Here is a 16711-nt window from a genome sequence, read left to right as displayed (position 1 = left end):
TGGCATTTAACTTTTTCTTCTCGGTATGTACACTGTATTCAACGTATTAGGTTACAATACACATTTGAATCATACAAAATTATTGTCTGATGAATGATAGTTGGTTAGCCTAGTAGTTAAGGCATTCACTTGTCACACCAAAGACCAAGGTCCAATTCCCTACATGGCCACAACATGTGAAGCCTATTTCTGGTGTGCCATGCCATGATACTGCTGAAAGTGGTGAAACTCTTTACTTGCTCACTCCCATGTACATGTCAATCTATTTGAACGTTCAGGCCAGTAATATGCACGCCTAAAGTAGAATGACATCTGGCTTCACTCAATTAATTATGCATGTGTGAGCCGATATTGGTTCAAATAAAGCATCTGTCAACCTGTTTCAACCTTTGTAGGCTAAATATTCACCAAAAGAAACAAATACCAAATAAATGATCTCTACTGGTTTGAAAAAAAACAAACCCATCATTTATTATCACACAGGCAGACAGGGCCAACCTGGTGCAGGTCAAGTGCATTGTCACTGTCAAACTCCCTGTGTGGGTGGTGATAGAGTGTGCACCACTGGCTTAATCATAGTCGTTTTTCAACATTATTGCCTTTCATCACACTGCTGTGGCTGAAAAAAAAAATGTCCTCACACCTGCACTTTACAATTTCAAAATGAGCCAAACTATGTTCATGTTTTCATTTTGGAAATGTCATAAATTCAACACCTCTCAAACACTTTGTATAAGTCGGGCAGATTGGCAAGCTGCAATAAACTGGCATCCTCTGCAAACTGTCTAGGGGGAAGTAATTGTGTCCGAACTGCTGGGTATATGACATGTTCCACCGTCCACCGCCAATTATCTCCCTTGGACTGTGATTTTGGTATTTCCTTGAAAAAAAAAAACATTTACACTTAGAGCATACTTGAATTAATACTTTAAAAAAAAGAACAAATCATTCAGAACCTTATGTAAACTGTAACCTGAAGTTAATATCCGACACCACAGCAAAGGTTATTTATCAACAAAATACAATTGTTGGAAAAATGACTATGATCCTGATTTTATACCTGATACATGGTGTCTTAAATACAGAGAGGAACTGGTGGTGTATAACTTGTTCTGCCCTGATGCCATCACTGCTCCAAGTTATATTCCCGAGGATATATTGCCCTTACATAGGAGGAGATTACACCGACCTGTGAATCCTCCCCTTGGCTTGGTCTTGAGAACAGACTCTTCTTGATGCAGTAGAACTCGCTGGTTTCTCGGCAAAAGGAGTCAAAACATTCCCTCTCCTCCTCCCAATTCACCTGAAGTAGAGAGATGGCATATAGAGAGGGCTTGCTTGGCTCGAGTGAGCAAGTTTGGTTTTACGCCAGTTTTAGCAGCATTACAGCAACATCACTGCTCGGAACATCAAAAATGAGCTTCACACATTGGAGTCTTCGGTTTAAAGCGAATGCTTAACCACTAGTCTACCCCACTGGCTTTATTGTGACCATGGGACTCACAGTATTAATATTGGGAGGCTGAAGCCATAAAGATGAGATTCTGCACACAGTACATTCCAAATTTGATAAAATATGTACGATTTGTAGACTGCTGTTCTCCCTGTACACAACACCACTAGGAAAATTAGCAGACAAGCATGAAGTCAACTAACATCAATATGCAGATGGCAATCAAATCTATTCTTCATTCCCTACGACAGGAACTTGGAAACTAAAACAGAATCATGCTTACTGGATCAAAAGCAAAACTTTCCAAACTAGACAAGCCATCTTTCCAGATAGGAACTACTACCATAACCCTAACTCCAAAGGCCAGAAATCTAGGTGTTATTCTCGATGAAAATCTGAAAATGGACAAGCATATTTCCAACATCATTAGCACAGGTCATTGCTCAAACTCCCCAGTTATCTGCTGACACTACTTCAAAACTTGTGCTATCTCTGGTCATTGTCCTACTGTAAAAGCCTTCTCAACAATGTCAAACCAAGATCAGCTACATCGCCTTCAAGCAATCCAAAACTCTGATCAGAGACTTTAGACTTCAGCACATTACTCCAATACTAAAAGATTTACAGTGGCTACCAATCACTACAAGAATTGACTGCAAAACCATTGTAATGACTTACAAGTGTCTCAACGGAATGGCCCCTGGCTTCCTTGCAGAGTTACTGCCCCTGTATGAGCCCTTATGCTCACTGAGATCACAAAACCAAATGCTTGTGACAGTCCTAAACATCAAAACCAACTTGCAGCAATGAAATGGAATGTGCTACTGCTTGAACTCAGAACTCACTAACATCTTTGAAGACTCCCCACAAAACATACCTGTTCAAGTGCCACCTTCCATCATAAGCGCACAGAGCATTTACCAGCGAATGATGCACTATACAAATGCAATTATCATTACATTTGTACTATTATTATGTTTTACAGATTAAAAATGAAAAATGCAGCAGAGAGGGTTTGGTTGACACTGGCACAGTCAGGCTAGTAAGGCTCATCATTAGCTCAGGGTCCTCGCACCCCCTACACGCAGCCAAGACAGCAAATGGGGCTTCTCCCAGGAAACACTGCCTAGTCGAACCCACCAAGAACTTTCCGGAGAATATGGAAGCTCCCCAACACTGCAGCCTTCTGCATTACCCAGATTGTCAGAAGGGCTGTGCTCCCGGTGGAGAACCCGGACACTCTGCTGAGTTCAGGAGGTACCAAACCCAGGGCAACGAGAACACCAGGAGTCTGATGACAATGTACTTGGGATGCGAGTGAGACATTTCAAAGGCAAGATCTGCATATTTATCATGCTTTTCCTAAATCTTGCCAATCACATTGCTGTCAAAAGGGACAGAAAATTCAATGATATAAATAATTTCATTGGCTTTGTCAAAAAAGGACAAGATCAGTTTTGTTGGCTGGAATTCGTCTTAGGCTGTAAATTGGTCTATTCCAGAGGTTTTTAAAAGCATCATTTTCCATGACGCCCTGGACATGTTCAGGGTTGTACCATGGATGAACCTCGGGGTTAAAACCACAGGCGTGGAGACAAAAGCAGAGAGCCATGCCATGATGTCTTCAAAGATATGCTGTTTGTGCCAAGGAAGGGCATCCACTGACAAGGTGTTGGACAGTCTCTGTAAATTCATTGCATAATTAACATTTCATGTTAATATTTTGATTAAGAATCACATTCTGATAATTGTGAGTGGAAAGTGACTGGTGCTGAGTAGCGAAAAGGAAGCCCTCAGTTTCACACTTGATACCAGCCGACTTCATCCAGGCGAAGGAGTCAGTTGGACTGTTCAACACACTTCACTTCATGATGCAATGGCTTCTTCTCCTCTTCATTGTCTTCTTCTTCTGATGATGATGATTTAAAGTACATTTGCCTTCATGTCATGGTGAACAAACATCTTTTATTCATGTCTGGTTTGTTGCTGCATGGTGTTAGTTTAGTCTTACACCATTCTCAGCCATATTCCAGCTATATGGCAGCTGTCTGTACATAATTGAGTCTGGACCAGACAATTCAGTGATCAACAGCTTGAGCATCGATATGTGCAATTAGGAAACAATGTCCTGTGTCAACTAAGTCAGTGAGCCTGACCACCCTCGCTTCTTATGACAAACATGGGTTACTGAAGGCCAATATTCTAACCTGGACCTTCACAGGTACTGCTGCAGGGAAGTAGATTTGTACAGTAATTTACTGTTGAATGACAGACCAAAAGGACATTGCACAGTAAGGCCAGACTGCTTCCAAAATTAGAAAATATGTATTCAACATACACATGTTCTAGAGAAGTCAGCAGAATGTCTTAGTTTGGGGTACACATGTTGTAATTGTACAATACAAGAACATACATCAGATTGTAATGGATCACTTAATTAACACATGTGATGACAGTATGTTTATAGAATGTACGTAATTGATTAGTTTATAAATAAATGAATTAGCAGTTGGTATACTTCTAATTATTTTTAATGGTATAAGACAAAATGTTGAAGAACAGTTACATTAGAAATCATTTCTTTTTTCAAACCACTCATTAGCAAAGGCATGGCACTATGGTACAGTAATTACAGACAAGTGGTAAAGGCATGGCACTATGGTACAGTAATTACAGACTAGTGGTAAAGGCATGGCACTATGGTTCAGTAATTACAGACTAGTGGCAAAGGCATGGTACTATGGTACAGTAATTACAGACTAATGGTAAAGGCATGGCACTACGGTACAGCAATTACAGACTAGTGGTAAAGGCATGGCAAGGCATGGCAGTACGATACAGTAATTATAGACCAGTGTTAAAGGCACAGCCAAGAATATCTGAGTGCAATAGTTATCTCCCACTGAAGTCCATGGTTGACTGATCATTACCGGGCCCATATGATATTGCTGGAATATTGCTAAAAGTGTCATGAGAACCTGAAGTAAACGGAATATAATGCAAGGCCTCATAAATATACTTTGTTTGCATTATGTCATTGTGTTAATGTGATGTGTAGGCAATACAGTTTTCCTACCTGCAACAGTCACAACAAATCATGCCAGATACACATATTCAAAAGCAAACAACTGTTTTTGAATGAAGGCCCACAGGGATGATGTTTGAGCTTGATTCAGTCTCTACATGTCACTATTTATCATGCTGCACACTGAACCATGAACCAGACTGGAAGCAACAGGAAGGGCCTGTAATATGTATTGTTGCTTGTGCCTATTCAGAATAAAATTTTATATATAAAATGTTACCACTTTTGGAAATACCTACTAATCCAAATGAATAAACAGGAGAGCATAAGTGAGCAACTTCTTGAGCAAAGTATTAACTTCAACACCAAAAGCAGAAAAAAAGAGAAAAAAACCAAAAATACCCCCCCCAAAAAACAACAAAAAACCCCCAAAAAACCAAAAAAAAAAACAAACAAACAAAAAAAACCAATGCAAATTCATTCACCAAGTTCAAAGTTTCACACTGAATAAGATAAATGAAAAAGTCCTTTCCCCTCATTGAGAAAACAATCTTTACCTGCTATAGTACAGACTTTGCATACCCCTTTGATAAGTGTACAAAAGTGCTAGAATATGTTCCTTATCAAGTAAGAGAAATCCCAAACACAAATTGTTATGTAGTGTCATAGTTATACAAACTTTGTGGTACTACTTCCAAGACAAAGATTCAAGCATACTTCTGTTGCAAGCCGCAGAATATAGAGAGGCAGTCCATCCAGTACAGGGTTGTAGTTATCTAGAAGCATTGGCAGTGTCAGCAGGTTTCCAGACTAGAAACAAAACAAACACTTCATTACTTCTAGTCAAAACACAGAATAGTTTTGATGCAGAAAGGTAAAATCTGTATCAAGAAAGATAAATGTTGAGAAACTATCTGTAGGGAAAGCCACTGCCCTCTTGAAGAAAGTGCATTCAGTACCTTAATCTTGAGCAAGTCCACAAATGGGGCAGGTCTTACTCACCTTGTCCACCCCTAGGGAGAAGTAGTACTCTAACATGTGTACCTTGAGCTTGAGGAAGTGCAGTAGTTCCTGCATACTCACCTTATCATCCAACATGGGAGCCTCAGTCTTGAAGTGCATGATGTACTGGGCTTTTTCTATACTCATGTACCTTGTCCACCTCAAAGGAGAAGTAGTCCTCCAACATGGATGCCCTGGGCTTGAGGCACTGGGCGTGTTCTTACCTACTCACCTTGTCTCAAATATGGGTGCCTTGGGTTTGAGGAAGTCCATGAGGTACTGGGCCTGTTCTTACCTCCTCACCTTTGTCTCCAACATGGATGCCTTGGGCTTGAGGAAATGTATGATGTCCTGGGTCTGTTCTTACTCACTCACCTTGTCCACCTCTAGGGAGAAGTAGTCCTCCAACATGGGTGCCTTTGTCTTGAGGAAGTCAACAATGTATTGCGCCAGATCCTCCTTGGGTCCATCTGCCTCTGTCCAGCCACTCTCTGCTGAGTCCAAGGCCATCATGGCCAGGTCGTAGATAGGAGCAGGTTCCTGATGAAGGGAGGGTGTTTGTGAACAACCTTACTTGAAAACTTGTTCAAGCAGATTGATGATGATTTCAGTTTTCAGGAAAAGAAATTATCACTATATGTTCTAGTTCTGTCATCTAAGACGTCATGTGATTTCCTAACAGACATTTAAAAAATGGAACCTTTAAATATCATGAAAGTTTGCATATTCAAAATGCCTACATTAACAACCATTGTAGAATGTTTACTGGTCTGAGACAAAACCAACCAACCAACCAACCAACCAATTACAGTTCAAAATGACTTAAACCGCAATATTGAAGCAGCTGATGGAAAATATGATCTGATTCATGTTTTCGTCTGGTAAACTGGTGCCTTTTTTCAATGGTGGGATCTATATCTGATAATTTATGCATTCCTCCCAGATACTGAAATCCAAGGGCTCAACTGGGCTTGTTACTATTTTGAAGGGCTGTTCTCTAGGAGTTTAAAGTTCTAAAATATCCATGTTTGGTACAACGCTGCTGGATGAAGGTTGGTGGCATATTTTAGCACTGATCACATGTCAGTAGCCTCAGTCGGAGTAACATATATGATTGGGGATCCCAGGGATGAGTCAACCTCTTCATTCAAATTAATAGAAATCTGATCCTGTCTCAGTGAGGTTTTGATCACAAATCAAATTTCTGCCCTTGAAAGGTACTCCAGTGTGAGTGACTGTGTGGTTGTAATCTAATGGTGTGAAACACAAGGCCAGGATTAAGCTAGTCAGCTCTCCCTGGTCTAGTAGCCATGACAGCAGGCTGCAACGTAGGCTTATATTTTCGGGGAAAATTAGTCATTTGTGAAGAATAAACTGAATTTCTATCTTTTTGTCAAAGTCAGTATTCCTTTGCTCCTCATGTCATGAGGGGTTTGGAACCTTGTGTCACAACTTCTTAGTGTCCCCCTGTCTGTCCTCAACAGCTTCAATGTTTGCTGATGTTCTTCCCCAACGGTACTTTTAATGGTTTGCTTCAGTACACGGCACTATTACTTTATACACAGTGTCATAAAAATACAGAACAAATGAACAAATTAGATACATGACACAGAGCTGCATCAGAAATAAGAATGTGTACTGGCAACCCTGTCACACTTGTGAAGGCAATGAATCCCATTTTAGTGTTTTCTGCCTTTTTTTCAAACATCATCAACACACACATATATCCCAAACCATCATGCTCAGTGACTCAAGTAACTGTTTTGGTTGGTTATGTCTGGGACTTTGACGTACTTTGAACTTGTTTGCTCAAGACTGATCATTCGGTGTGTTACTTCTCCATACTGATCTGATCATACCATTAGCCCCTGTGATCATACTTTAGACCTTGTGATTGTTCCATTAGATATGGCTGTGGACCTAGGGACCCTTGGACTATACCTTTCGACCTTGTGATCATTCCAGTAGACCTTGTGATGATACCTTTGGACCCTGTGATAACACGTATAGACCCTGTTATCACACCTTTAGACGCCGTTATCACATCTTTAGACCCTGTAATCATACCACTAGTCCCTGTGATCATACCTTCAGACCCCACGATCATACTCTTAGATAACTTTTTGAGATGCCATCACCAGTAAGAATTTTGTATCAAACTTTGTGCTGTTTCTATAACTTGTGATAATAATTCTATGTATGGTGACACATTTTCACAAGACAATGCCAATCAAATAAACTATTATTAATTTTCCTTTGACCCAGAAGCTTATGTGAGACAGTTGATATATGGGTTACTTACTGATAGCCTGAGAATGCCAAAGTTGCCAAAGTCTGCCAACAGTATCTGATACAGTAGTTCCTTGCTGGAATGTGAACATTGAACACTAGAAGTAAGTGAAAGCATCACAATGTGTATGTGTGTGTGCTTGTCTACATCTCTTGTGACCGTGATTGAGAGTGGGCTGAAGCAGAGATCCAGGGAACAAATAATAGCTATCTAAGATTTGAAACAGTTCCCTAATGACTTCTCTCGAAAATCTTGTTTTGTATGTTGACGTGTAGGGAAGGGAGTGAGTGAGTATGGTTTTACACCACTTTTAGTAATATTCCAGCAATATCATGCATGGGGACACCAGAAATGGGCGTCACACATGCAGGGAAGTGACCTGGGGTCTGATATTTGTGGACCTCCCAAGTCTTCGTCAGCTTCAGAGGCCACCCTCGCAAACACAGGGATGATTACACATTGAAGAGAGTTCCATTTTGTATATCAAAGATGAATGGTGATATTTTAAATCCATGTTTTGTGAAGTCTTTGTTATTCAATTATAATTCATGGTTCTTTTTGGTGGTTGAAAAGGGAATCAGCCTATGAGTTATGACTTGATAACCTACCTTAATTTGGTGGTGTTAGCAAGGTAGAGTTTAGTCTGGTGTTGAATCAGGGCATGCTCTTCACTTACACAGCCCACAAATGTCATACTCTGGAGTATGTCTCTCACACCTGTAACACAATAATGAAAGTATCCTGAAGTATATCTCTCACACCTGTAACACAATAGTGAACACATCCTGTATATCTCTCACACCTGTAACACAAAAGTGAAAGTATCCTGAAGCATATATCTCACACCTATAGCACAAAAGTGAAAGTATCCTGAAGTATATCTCTCACACCTGTATCACAAGAGGGACAGTACCTTGAAGTGTAGCTCTCACCTCTATAACACAACTGTGTTTAACACATCAGGCACTTTTCAGAGGGCCTCACACTGGAGACACAAAGCTCAGACATTGAAGTACCTGTGTGTTTTTCATACTTGTTAAAAGGAGGCCATAAACAACGGTCAATGGTTTTAGAGAACAACCAAACATTTGGCTAGCTTCTTATACACCACTGAATCGTTGCATGCCACTTGAGCAATGTTCACCCAACATCACAGTACAGTTGGTGTCGTATGGGCAAACATTTCTGGTTTCTCGGACACTGATAGTTTCAGACAAAGCATATACATTGTACAGGAATGAATTGACTACTTGAGGTACAGAGACTGTAGGCAGTGTTGCAATCAGTGGTACTGAAGCTGTATAACCATTATGTAAAGTCTGGACCCGGAAACCCAGTTTGTTGATAACATAAGCAACCTAAAGCTCTGTTACAGTCTGTGTAGAACGATTGTGGTTAAAGCACTAAAACGTTCAGTTTCTTTCACATTTCAAAGTATAATTTCACATTTAAACCAAATCATATGTTTCCCTTGGGTGCTTTTAGTAGCCAGTATTGCCTGGTTTCTTGATAAACATAGATATGAGCCACATTTGAGCCATGTGGCATTGGTCTGTAAATAAATGAGTCTGGACCAGACAATCCAGTGACCAATAGCATGGACACCGATCTACACACCTGGGATAAAATATCACTGACTAATGTGTTAGTTGCCACCTACAACAAGCGTGGGCTGCTTAAGATTCATTCTGGATGTTTACAAGAGTATCATAAGTGTGTTGTTGTCTGAATAGGGCACATTTACAATAACTATAACAATAATCATCAACATCTTGAAGTATGTACAATGAGCAAGGTGGTAAGCATATGCATCTATGGTGTTTTCGGTGTGATGTACAAATGCTTTATACATTAGATCTTCCCATCCCTGCCCCATTTTGGAGGAACGTAGTGCAGCCTTCTCCCAGGTGATTTGAGGCACCATTTGCAACCCCTACTGTAAATAGCAGGATGCTGTCCTGAGTGAAATCAAGATTCTGGGTGTGTTAGGATGGTTCTGTAACAAAGGCACCAACAAAATCTATTAACACAAAGCATACGACTCTTCCATCTTGAAGTCAATCAGTCTTAACTTTCACGAACAGAGCCTAACTGAATCACCACCTCCCGTCCTGACAATTGGAACTCTCATACACATCAAGAGGAACAAAGTGATTTCCCCAATGAGACATGATATCAAAATGCAATGAAGATAATGTCCCACTGATTCAGACACGAGGTTCTTGTTTCAGTAGCTCTGCTGGGCACTCACAGACTCCTTATCATCAATCAATTCTGTAATTATCCACAGGATGTCCTGTCGCTCTAATAAGTCATGACAATTTTGAGGGAAGCATCCCACAGTTCCAAGTAGGAACATAAAGACAGTGAAAGTCTTGGTAATTCCATCACTTGATGGACAATGTCTCCATATTGATGGCCTCACTTGTTCTCTGGTTATCCGCTGTGCATTTCTTAAAGCAATGGATGCTCATAAGACACCTCTGTTAGCGTCTTTTAGGTGTGCCAAATCTGATGATTGTCCTAACTATAACTATATACTATAACTGTAATTTTCATATTCTTGGCACATTACCTTGGCTTCCCTAGAGAAGTAGTATCTGTGACCTAGATCAGTTTCCCACACACCAAGATGAATTACAGGGTGGTGGGGTAGCCTAGTGGTTAAAACGTTTGCTCATCACGCCGGAGGCCCAGGTTCAATTCCCCACATGGGTACAATGTATGAAGCCCATTTTCTGGTGTCCCCCGCCATGATATTGCTGGAATATTGCTAAAAGCGGCGTAAAACTAAACTTACTCATTCACTCATGATGAAATACTGATCATGAACAGTGACAAACACCAAAATTAGCTTTAACTTTTCATAAGAATTTTGATACTTAATACAAAATATACAGATTTTGTACAACAATGAACTCACCTAAATCAGTTTTAAGTACCCACATACATGTATAGCTGAACACAGTGTGTATAAAATTCATTGTGTATGGTGCATGTGCTATTTGGCAACTTAATTTAATGTATTTTTCGAAAGGTTTGTTGTATAGTTTTATGCTATCATATATGCTATTTATTTTGTGATAACGAATACAATAAAATCATATGGGTTGCCATGTCTGTTCTATGTTAATGAGTTTTCTATGTTAATGTCTTGTCTATTTTCTAAATAATGTGACATGCAACTAGGGGTTGGTATTGCAGAGATTTTTCATATTGCAATAAATTGTGATGCGAAAACATATGTTTCAACAACATGTTTCCTAAATCCATATATTATCTTGTGCATATGAACTGTGACTTGTCAGCGCTTTGAACATTGCCTTAGCGTGGTGGAAGTCAGTGCCATATGAATATTCTTTTTCTTCTTATTATACTCCGATACAGATTGCAATATATTGCAAGGTTATTTTTAACTAAAACCTACTTACAATAGAGTAAATGCTTGATTTATATAACAAAAACACAATAAAATGACCAAGCTTGATTAAGAGTTAATAAAAACCTTTAATCATGATAAGATAAAAATACTAATATTTGGCACAAATGAAACAAGGACACATCAAGACTGTGGTTACTAGTTTTGACCTAGTTTCTCCACTCTCTTAAAAACCAAATTTAAAACGTTCTGATCCAAAACATTGCAAAACACTTGAACAAAAATTAAGAACATGTCTGAACTGGTATCGGTAAACTGGTTATATTACACAGCCATACACACTACCATGATGACACTGAAAACGGCTTCATTCTGATTGGTTAAAAAAAGATATTCCTTTTCCTACTGAACTCTTTACAACATTCAGCCTTTTCACACAAAATCAATGTGTATATATATATATGTATACAGCTATGCAATAATAAATTGGTGCTAATCAAACATCAGAACTGAAAATCACATTTGCAAAGTAGGATGCTGAGTCTCTTACTCACACAGGCTCCTTTCAGAACATTAGGTTTATCTGTGGTGGTGTGAGGTGCTATGAAAAGAGCCCTGGGCACAAATCAGTTGAAGTTAAGTAATGATGGTTGCAGGCAGACCTAGGATGGGGGACTGTATTTGGTGGCTTGACTCTTGAGAGTTTCCATGATTTTTGTCCTGCCCCACAATGAGGCAAATGTGAAATAAGTGGTCCCACACTTGGCAAGTGACTTTAAGACAGTAACTTGTCCTGACAAATTTTCTACTTGTCCTGATTTTCATGGCATAATCATGATAACGTAAATATGAATGAATAAATCAACATGGCATTTGATGATAATGTTTAGTGGACTATTTATCGGGAAGTGATAAATAGCAAAGAAACATAACTCTTCTTTATTATTATTGTGAAATTTAATAGCTACATTTTGAGCACATATGAAATGAAATCCAAGTTTATTTGCAGTTTGAAACTCTAAGCAGAAATTATCTTGTAACCCACAGACAAGTAAGATACCATTATTTGACTGCCCAAAATAACAACTGGCACGTCTCAGGCGTCGGGTGATGCAATTTTTGAAAGCCAGATGTTGTTCATAAATTGCTTCTGTTCACCAAGCAGTAAGTGGGTACCTAGTGGGATAAGTAATAGGACCAAATCCATGCATTGTTAGTGAACTTACCTCTGGATTAGTCCTGCTGTTTCACAGATACATATGAAATTTTAAACACTAAGTCACAGATATTCCTAGTGCCATGACTCTCATATTCCTGAGTTATCTCCCCTGATCCTGACATGACCATATTGTTTAACTACAACTCTTCAAATTTCTTCTCAAAAAAGACCAACATACATATATGAAATCTTCGAAGGATACAACACGGGGACGATATCCCTATAATCCAGAGGTAAGTTTAATGACAATTACTAGCAATACATGTAATTGTTTCTAATTATAATGTAAACCTTCCTTCTGGATTATTGTAGCCTGTATCGCAAGTAAGGAAGGAAGGTTACACTTAGAAGATAATACCCTCTATACTACTAAATGATAGCTGATGACTAAACCTCCAATGGTTTAGTCAGAGATAAATAGAATTATCTCCGGAATGGTCAGTAGGAGAGAGGGAATACATTCCCAGTGATGGGGAGTTTTCCAACTTCCTTTGCAAGTATGGTTGACAGAACTGATAATATCACAATCCGAATCTGTAAGTAATGATGTTTACATAGTCTCTGACAACTTATCCTGCGTTAAGATAGTTCCCTTTACTTCCAGAATGATTCTATCTGATTTATCACAAAATACCAGTAAATCTAAAATCTCCTCTGGATTCTATGACATCACTTCCAGTTCTATGAACTGATCTCTAGGACCACTCTGTTAGGAAAAGTGTCCTCAGTTGCCACCTTGTGATGTCACTTCAGGTTATGACTCCATTTCCTGTTTCATGACATCACTTCTGGTTGAAACCATCACTTGGATCTAACCATATCTTATATACACAAAGAACTTAAGATTCTTACTCTCAGCTAGTATATAGTCAAACACAATATATATATATAGTCAAAGTCATAAACCATAGCCTGGAAGTTAGAACCTCTGTCCATCTTGTGCTCAGTTAGGTGATACTCATGCATATAGAGGTTCCTCCCAAGACATCTTTGCCTTGTTCCAGGATGTCTCATTGTCCATGGCTCCATCTTTCACTGCTTGCTTCACCAATCTTGTAGTTGTAGATGATAGATCTATCTGGAGTCTACATAAGTCTTGCATGAAATGATCAATCTACGATGTATTACGACATCTTTGGTAGGCATTCTAGAAACTGAGTAGAAGAAGAATGAGGACTATGATTTATGGATTTACAACTTTTTTCATTCAGTGAGTGTGACGTTTCGACAAAGATACTAATATCGTTGTCAAGCAAATGGTCATAGTCCTCATTCTACGATGTATTACGTCTAAATGCTGAAAAACACTGAATATACATGTGTAGGGCACGTATGTCTTGTCTGTCTGATCTAGAGGTAGATGAAGGAAGCTGATGTATACCATACTAGGCACATAAAGAAACTGTGCACACAAAAATTTAAAATGTAAATTTATCAAACCTGTGTAGACACATAAGGATTGAAACTTTGAGATTAGTGACATGTATCCAACTGTCACTTTGCCTGCCCTTGCGATCGTTCAAAATATTAAACGGTTATTGAAACACATAGCATGCCAAGGCTAATGTCTGAACAATGTCATAAAGCCATTGGGATGGTCAGTGGGGGAACGTCTCAATGACAAGTGAATGCACATTTCCACTGCCACCAGAACATCGTTTCTGCACTGGTGAGATGCTTTGATGGTGGTGGTTCCAGTGATGATTTGGGGTGGAGTAACAGCACACCAAAACATTCCTTTGGTGATTGTTAACTGGTGTGGGCTACAGGGATCAGATTCTTTGACCTATAGCAATTCCTTTCTACGATGTCATGGCCCTGGGTTATCATTCCAACAGGACAATGCCCGCCCTTATATGGCAAGGGTTTATATGGATTTCTTGCAACACCACAACAATGACTGACTGACTTGGTGAACTCAAGTGAACTTGAGATAGCTTCCACACATGTAACACAAGTTGACTGACATTCTTGTGAAATCTGTTGGGCTGACTGATCAGATTGTGCCATAACGGAAGACATAGAGGTCTGTCTATCAGAAGCTGTCGTAGAGTGGGGTACCAAGGTCTCACAGGCAATGCTCGAATAACTGTGTACACCAGACAGTCATGCTGTTGAAGTTTTAGAAGAACTCAAGCTCTAATGGAGGGAACACATAGGCTATCATTTTGTCTGCCGAGATGGAGAGAGAATTAACTGACCAGGTCAAAGGATAAGGAACCGGCACTGGGCTCACAAAGGTTGGAAGCCTATTGTTGCTGGAGGTGGTATGCAGATCTATACTTGGCGTTTCCCAAGTCTCTCCTATTAAATTTGAACGCGTCTTCCTTCAGCTTAAACTACTGTGTCCTGTCGGGGGAAAGAACTCAGAAAACAGATTTATTTGACCTGGAATGTGGTTCACCCTGACAGAGCATTTTATGGCATCCCCTTGAAAAAGATCCTGAGTGATCAGAGTAGCTGTTGAGATTTGGTACAGCCCTGTGTGGAATTGTCCAACACCAACATGAGATTCTTCCCATGTTAGCAACACACCCAGCAATAGAGTGCTTTTAGCTGTGCAAACATCTCCAGACAGTTGATACGTAGATTCTCCTCTAATGGACCCCACATGCCTTCAGTCTGCCAAATACCTGTGTGTGCTTCCCAGTCTGAGTTTGAGGCAATCACATAGAGGGTCAGCTCTGGCATCAGAACACATAGGGAGACTCGCAGTAACATGTTCATACCCACAGTCCACCAGAATATCTCCCGATGAACTGAAACTGGTTGAGCCAGACCTGTGGAATCCTCAATCTTACCCTTCCTTTTACAAAAAAATCCTGGACTGAAGTGAGAGATACTATTAGGGACATCCATGAGCAGACTGACACGGCTGGTTATCTTCGTAGAGATTTCTGACCAATGTTCCTGAGAATTGTAAATGTGGCATACCCCCGAATTCAAGATTGTTCCTAGAAACTTGATTCACTTGGAGGGAATGAACTCTGACTTGACAGGATGCACTATTAATCCCAGATGCATAAACACATGGATGATAAAGTTGGTTTGTCCCATGAGAACCACTGCCACCATATGCCTTGCCAAAAAATTGTCCAGGTATCTGTGAATTGCAATCTTCTTTTGATGTAGAAAGGCTAAAATCGGGGAGATTACTTTCATTAAAAGCCACGGAGCCAGTGACATTCCGAATTGCAGTACCCTGAACAGAAACCTGCATCCTGAACTTGGAAGGTTTCAACAAGAATAGCTTGTTAAAAGTTTTTAAGTCTATTATCATGCACATTTCTCCAGTGGCTGATGTACTGATAAGTTTGCTCTTGCAAACAAAACCTGAAGACCCTCTGAAAAACTTGTCACTGGATGCTGCTTGCTGTAGGGAAGTACGAATCCTCTGCTCAAGACTGACAATTATAATAACCTCCAATGTTCAAGTAGTAGGCCAATCTGCCCCCAACTGGAAACTGAGACACTGGGTGTACAAAATCTAAAATCAAATTCAAATCAAGGGATGTTTCAGATTCATAAGGAGGAGAATGCCGTACAGTGAGACCCGAGTCAATATTTCTTGGAGATTGATCTTGATCCTCAAAAAGACCTACCTCCCCTACCTCTATTCCGAGATGAAGTTGAGCCTCTAGTAACAGAGTTGTATGCAAGACAATTTCTGCAGTCCGAGGCACCGAACAACGAAGATCTTTGAAAATTCTGAATATAACGTGACGTAGTTGAGGTAGATTGAGTCGTGGTCCTCTTCTTGGCATGGAATCTGACCTCCCTCTACTCTGGAGTATGAGTGCCGACCCAACCACTGATTCAAGTTCCTTGCAGTCAAAGCATCACAAGCCTTAACAGCTTGTTGACACTGTCACTAAATATGCTCTGATATTCCAAAGGTTGTTGAAACAAAGCCTCCTTTGATACATCTGGCGCAGTCCAGCCATAAGGCATCCCAAAATATTAACCTGAGTGGCCATCGCATCAGCTGTACTATGTCCAGGAGTGAAACTGCAAATACCACCTCCTGAGCAGTCATGAAAACCAAAGTATCCTTCTTAACCCCAGTAAAATCTTGAAACACTGAAGGAAGCAAGGCACAAACTACAGCGGAAAACCATTTTGGATAAGACAGAGTATCAATGGCTGCACGAGCCACAGTGTCCAGTTCCTTAAAGTTTTCAATTCTTTAAAGTGACCATGAGTGTAGAAAGGAACCCTTGGGGAGCTGTTCTGGGGGTAAGTTCCACGGGTATCTGTATCTCCTGTTACTCAGACGGAGACAGAAGAGCATTAGGATAACATCCATGCAAAAGCTCCATTGTCTACTTAAATGGCTGCTAATG

At 39.9% G+C, this 16711-nt stretch overlaps 1 protein-coding gene across 2 annotated transcripts in view; it reads right to left on the bottom strand.

The window, feature by feature from the left end:
- Window positions 1-432: 432 nt before the first annotated feature.
- Window positions 433-16711, bottom strand: part of LOC137256606 (DNA mismatch repair protein Mlh1-like) — a 222554-nt gene continuing 206275 nt past the window's right edge. For both annotated transcript variants that reach the window (XM_067794487.1, XM_067794486.1), the window contains exons 15-20: window positions 8379-8487; window positions 7783-7846; window positions 5856-6020; window positions 5196-5288; window positions 1190-1303; window positions 433-880 (exon numbers count right to left, since the gene is read on the bottom strand). In XM_067794487.1, coding sequence (XP_067650588.1) covers window positions 710-880; window positions 1190-1303; window positions 5196-5288; window positions 5856-6020; window positions 7783-7846; window positions 8379-8487 — 716 coding nt within the window. In that variant the 3' untranslated portion in view covers window positions 433-709. The remainder of the gene's footprint in view (window positions 881-1189; window positions 1304-5195; window positions 5289-5855; window positions 6021-7782; window positions 7847-8378; window positions 8488-16711) is intronic.

The sequence above is a fragment of the Haliotis asinina genome, chromosome 11, assembly GCF_037392515.1.
Source record: "Haliotis asinina isolate JCU_RB_2024 chromosome 11, JCU_Hal_asi_v2, whole genome shotgun sequence".
NCBI classification, from domain to species: domain Eukaryota; kingdom Metazoa; phylum Mollusca; class Gastropoda; order Lepetellida; family Haliotidae; genus Haliotis; species Haliotis asinina.
Note: the sequence above shows the minus strand (reverse complement) of the source record. Positions and strands in the feature narration are given on the sequence as shown.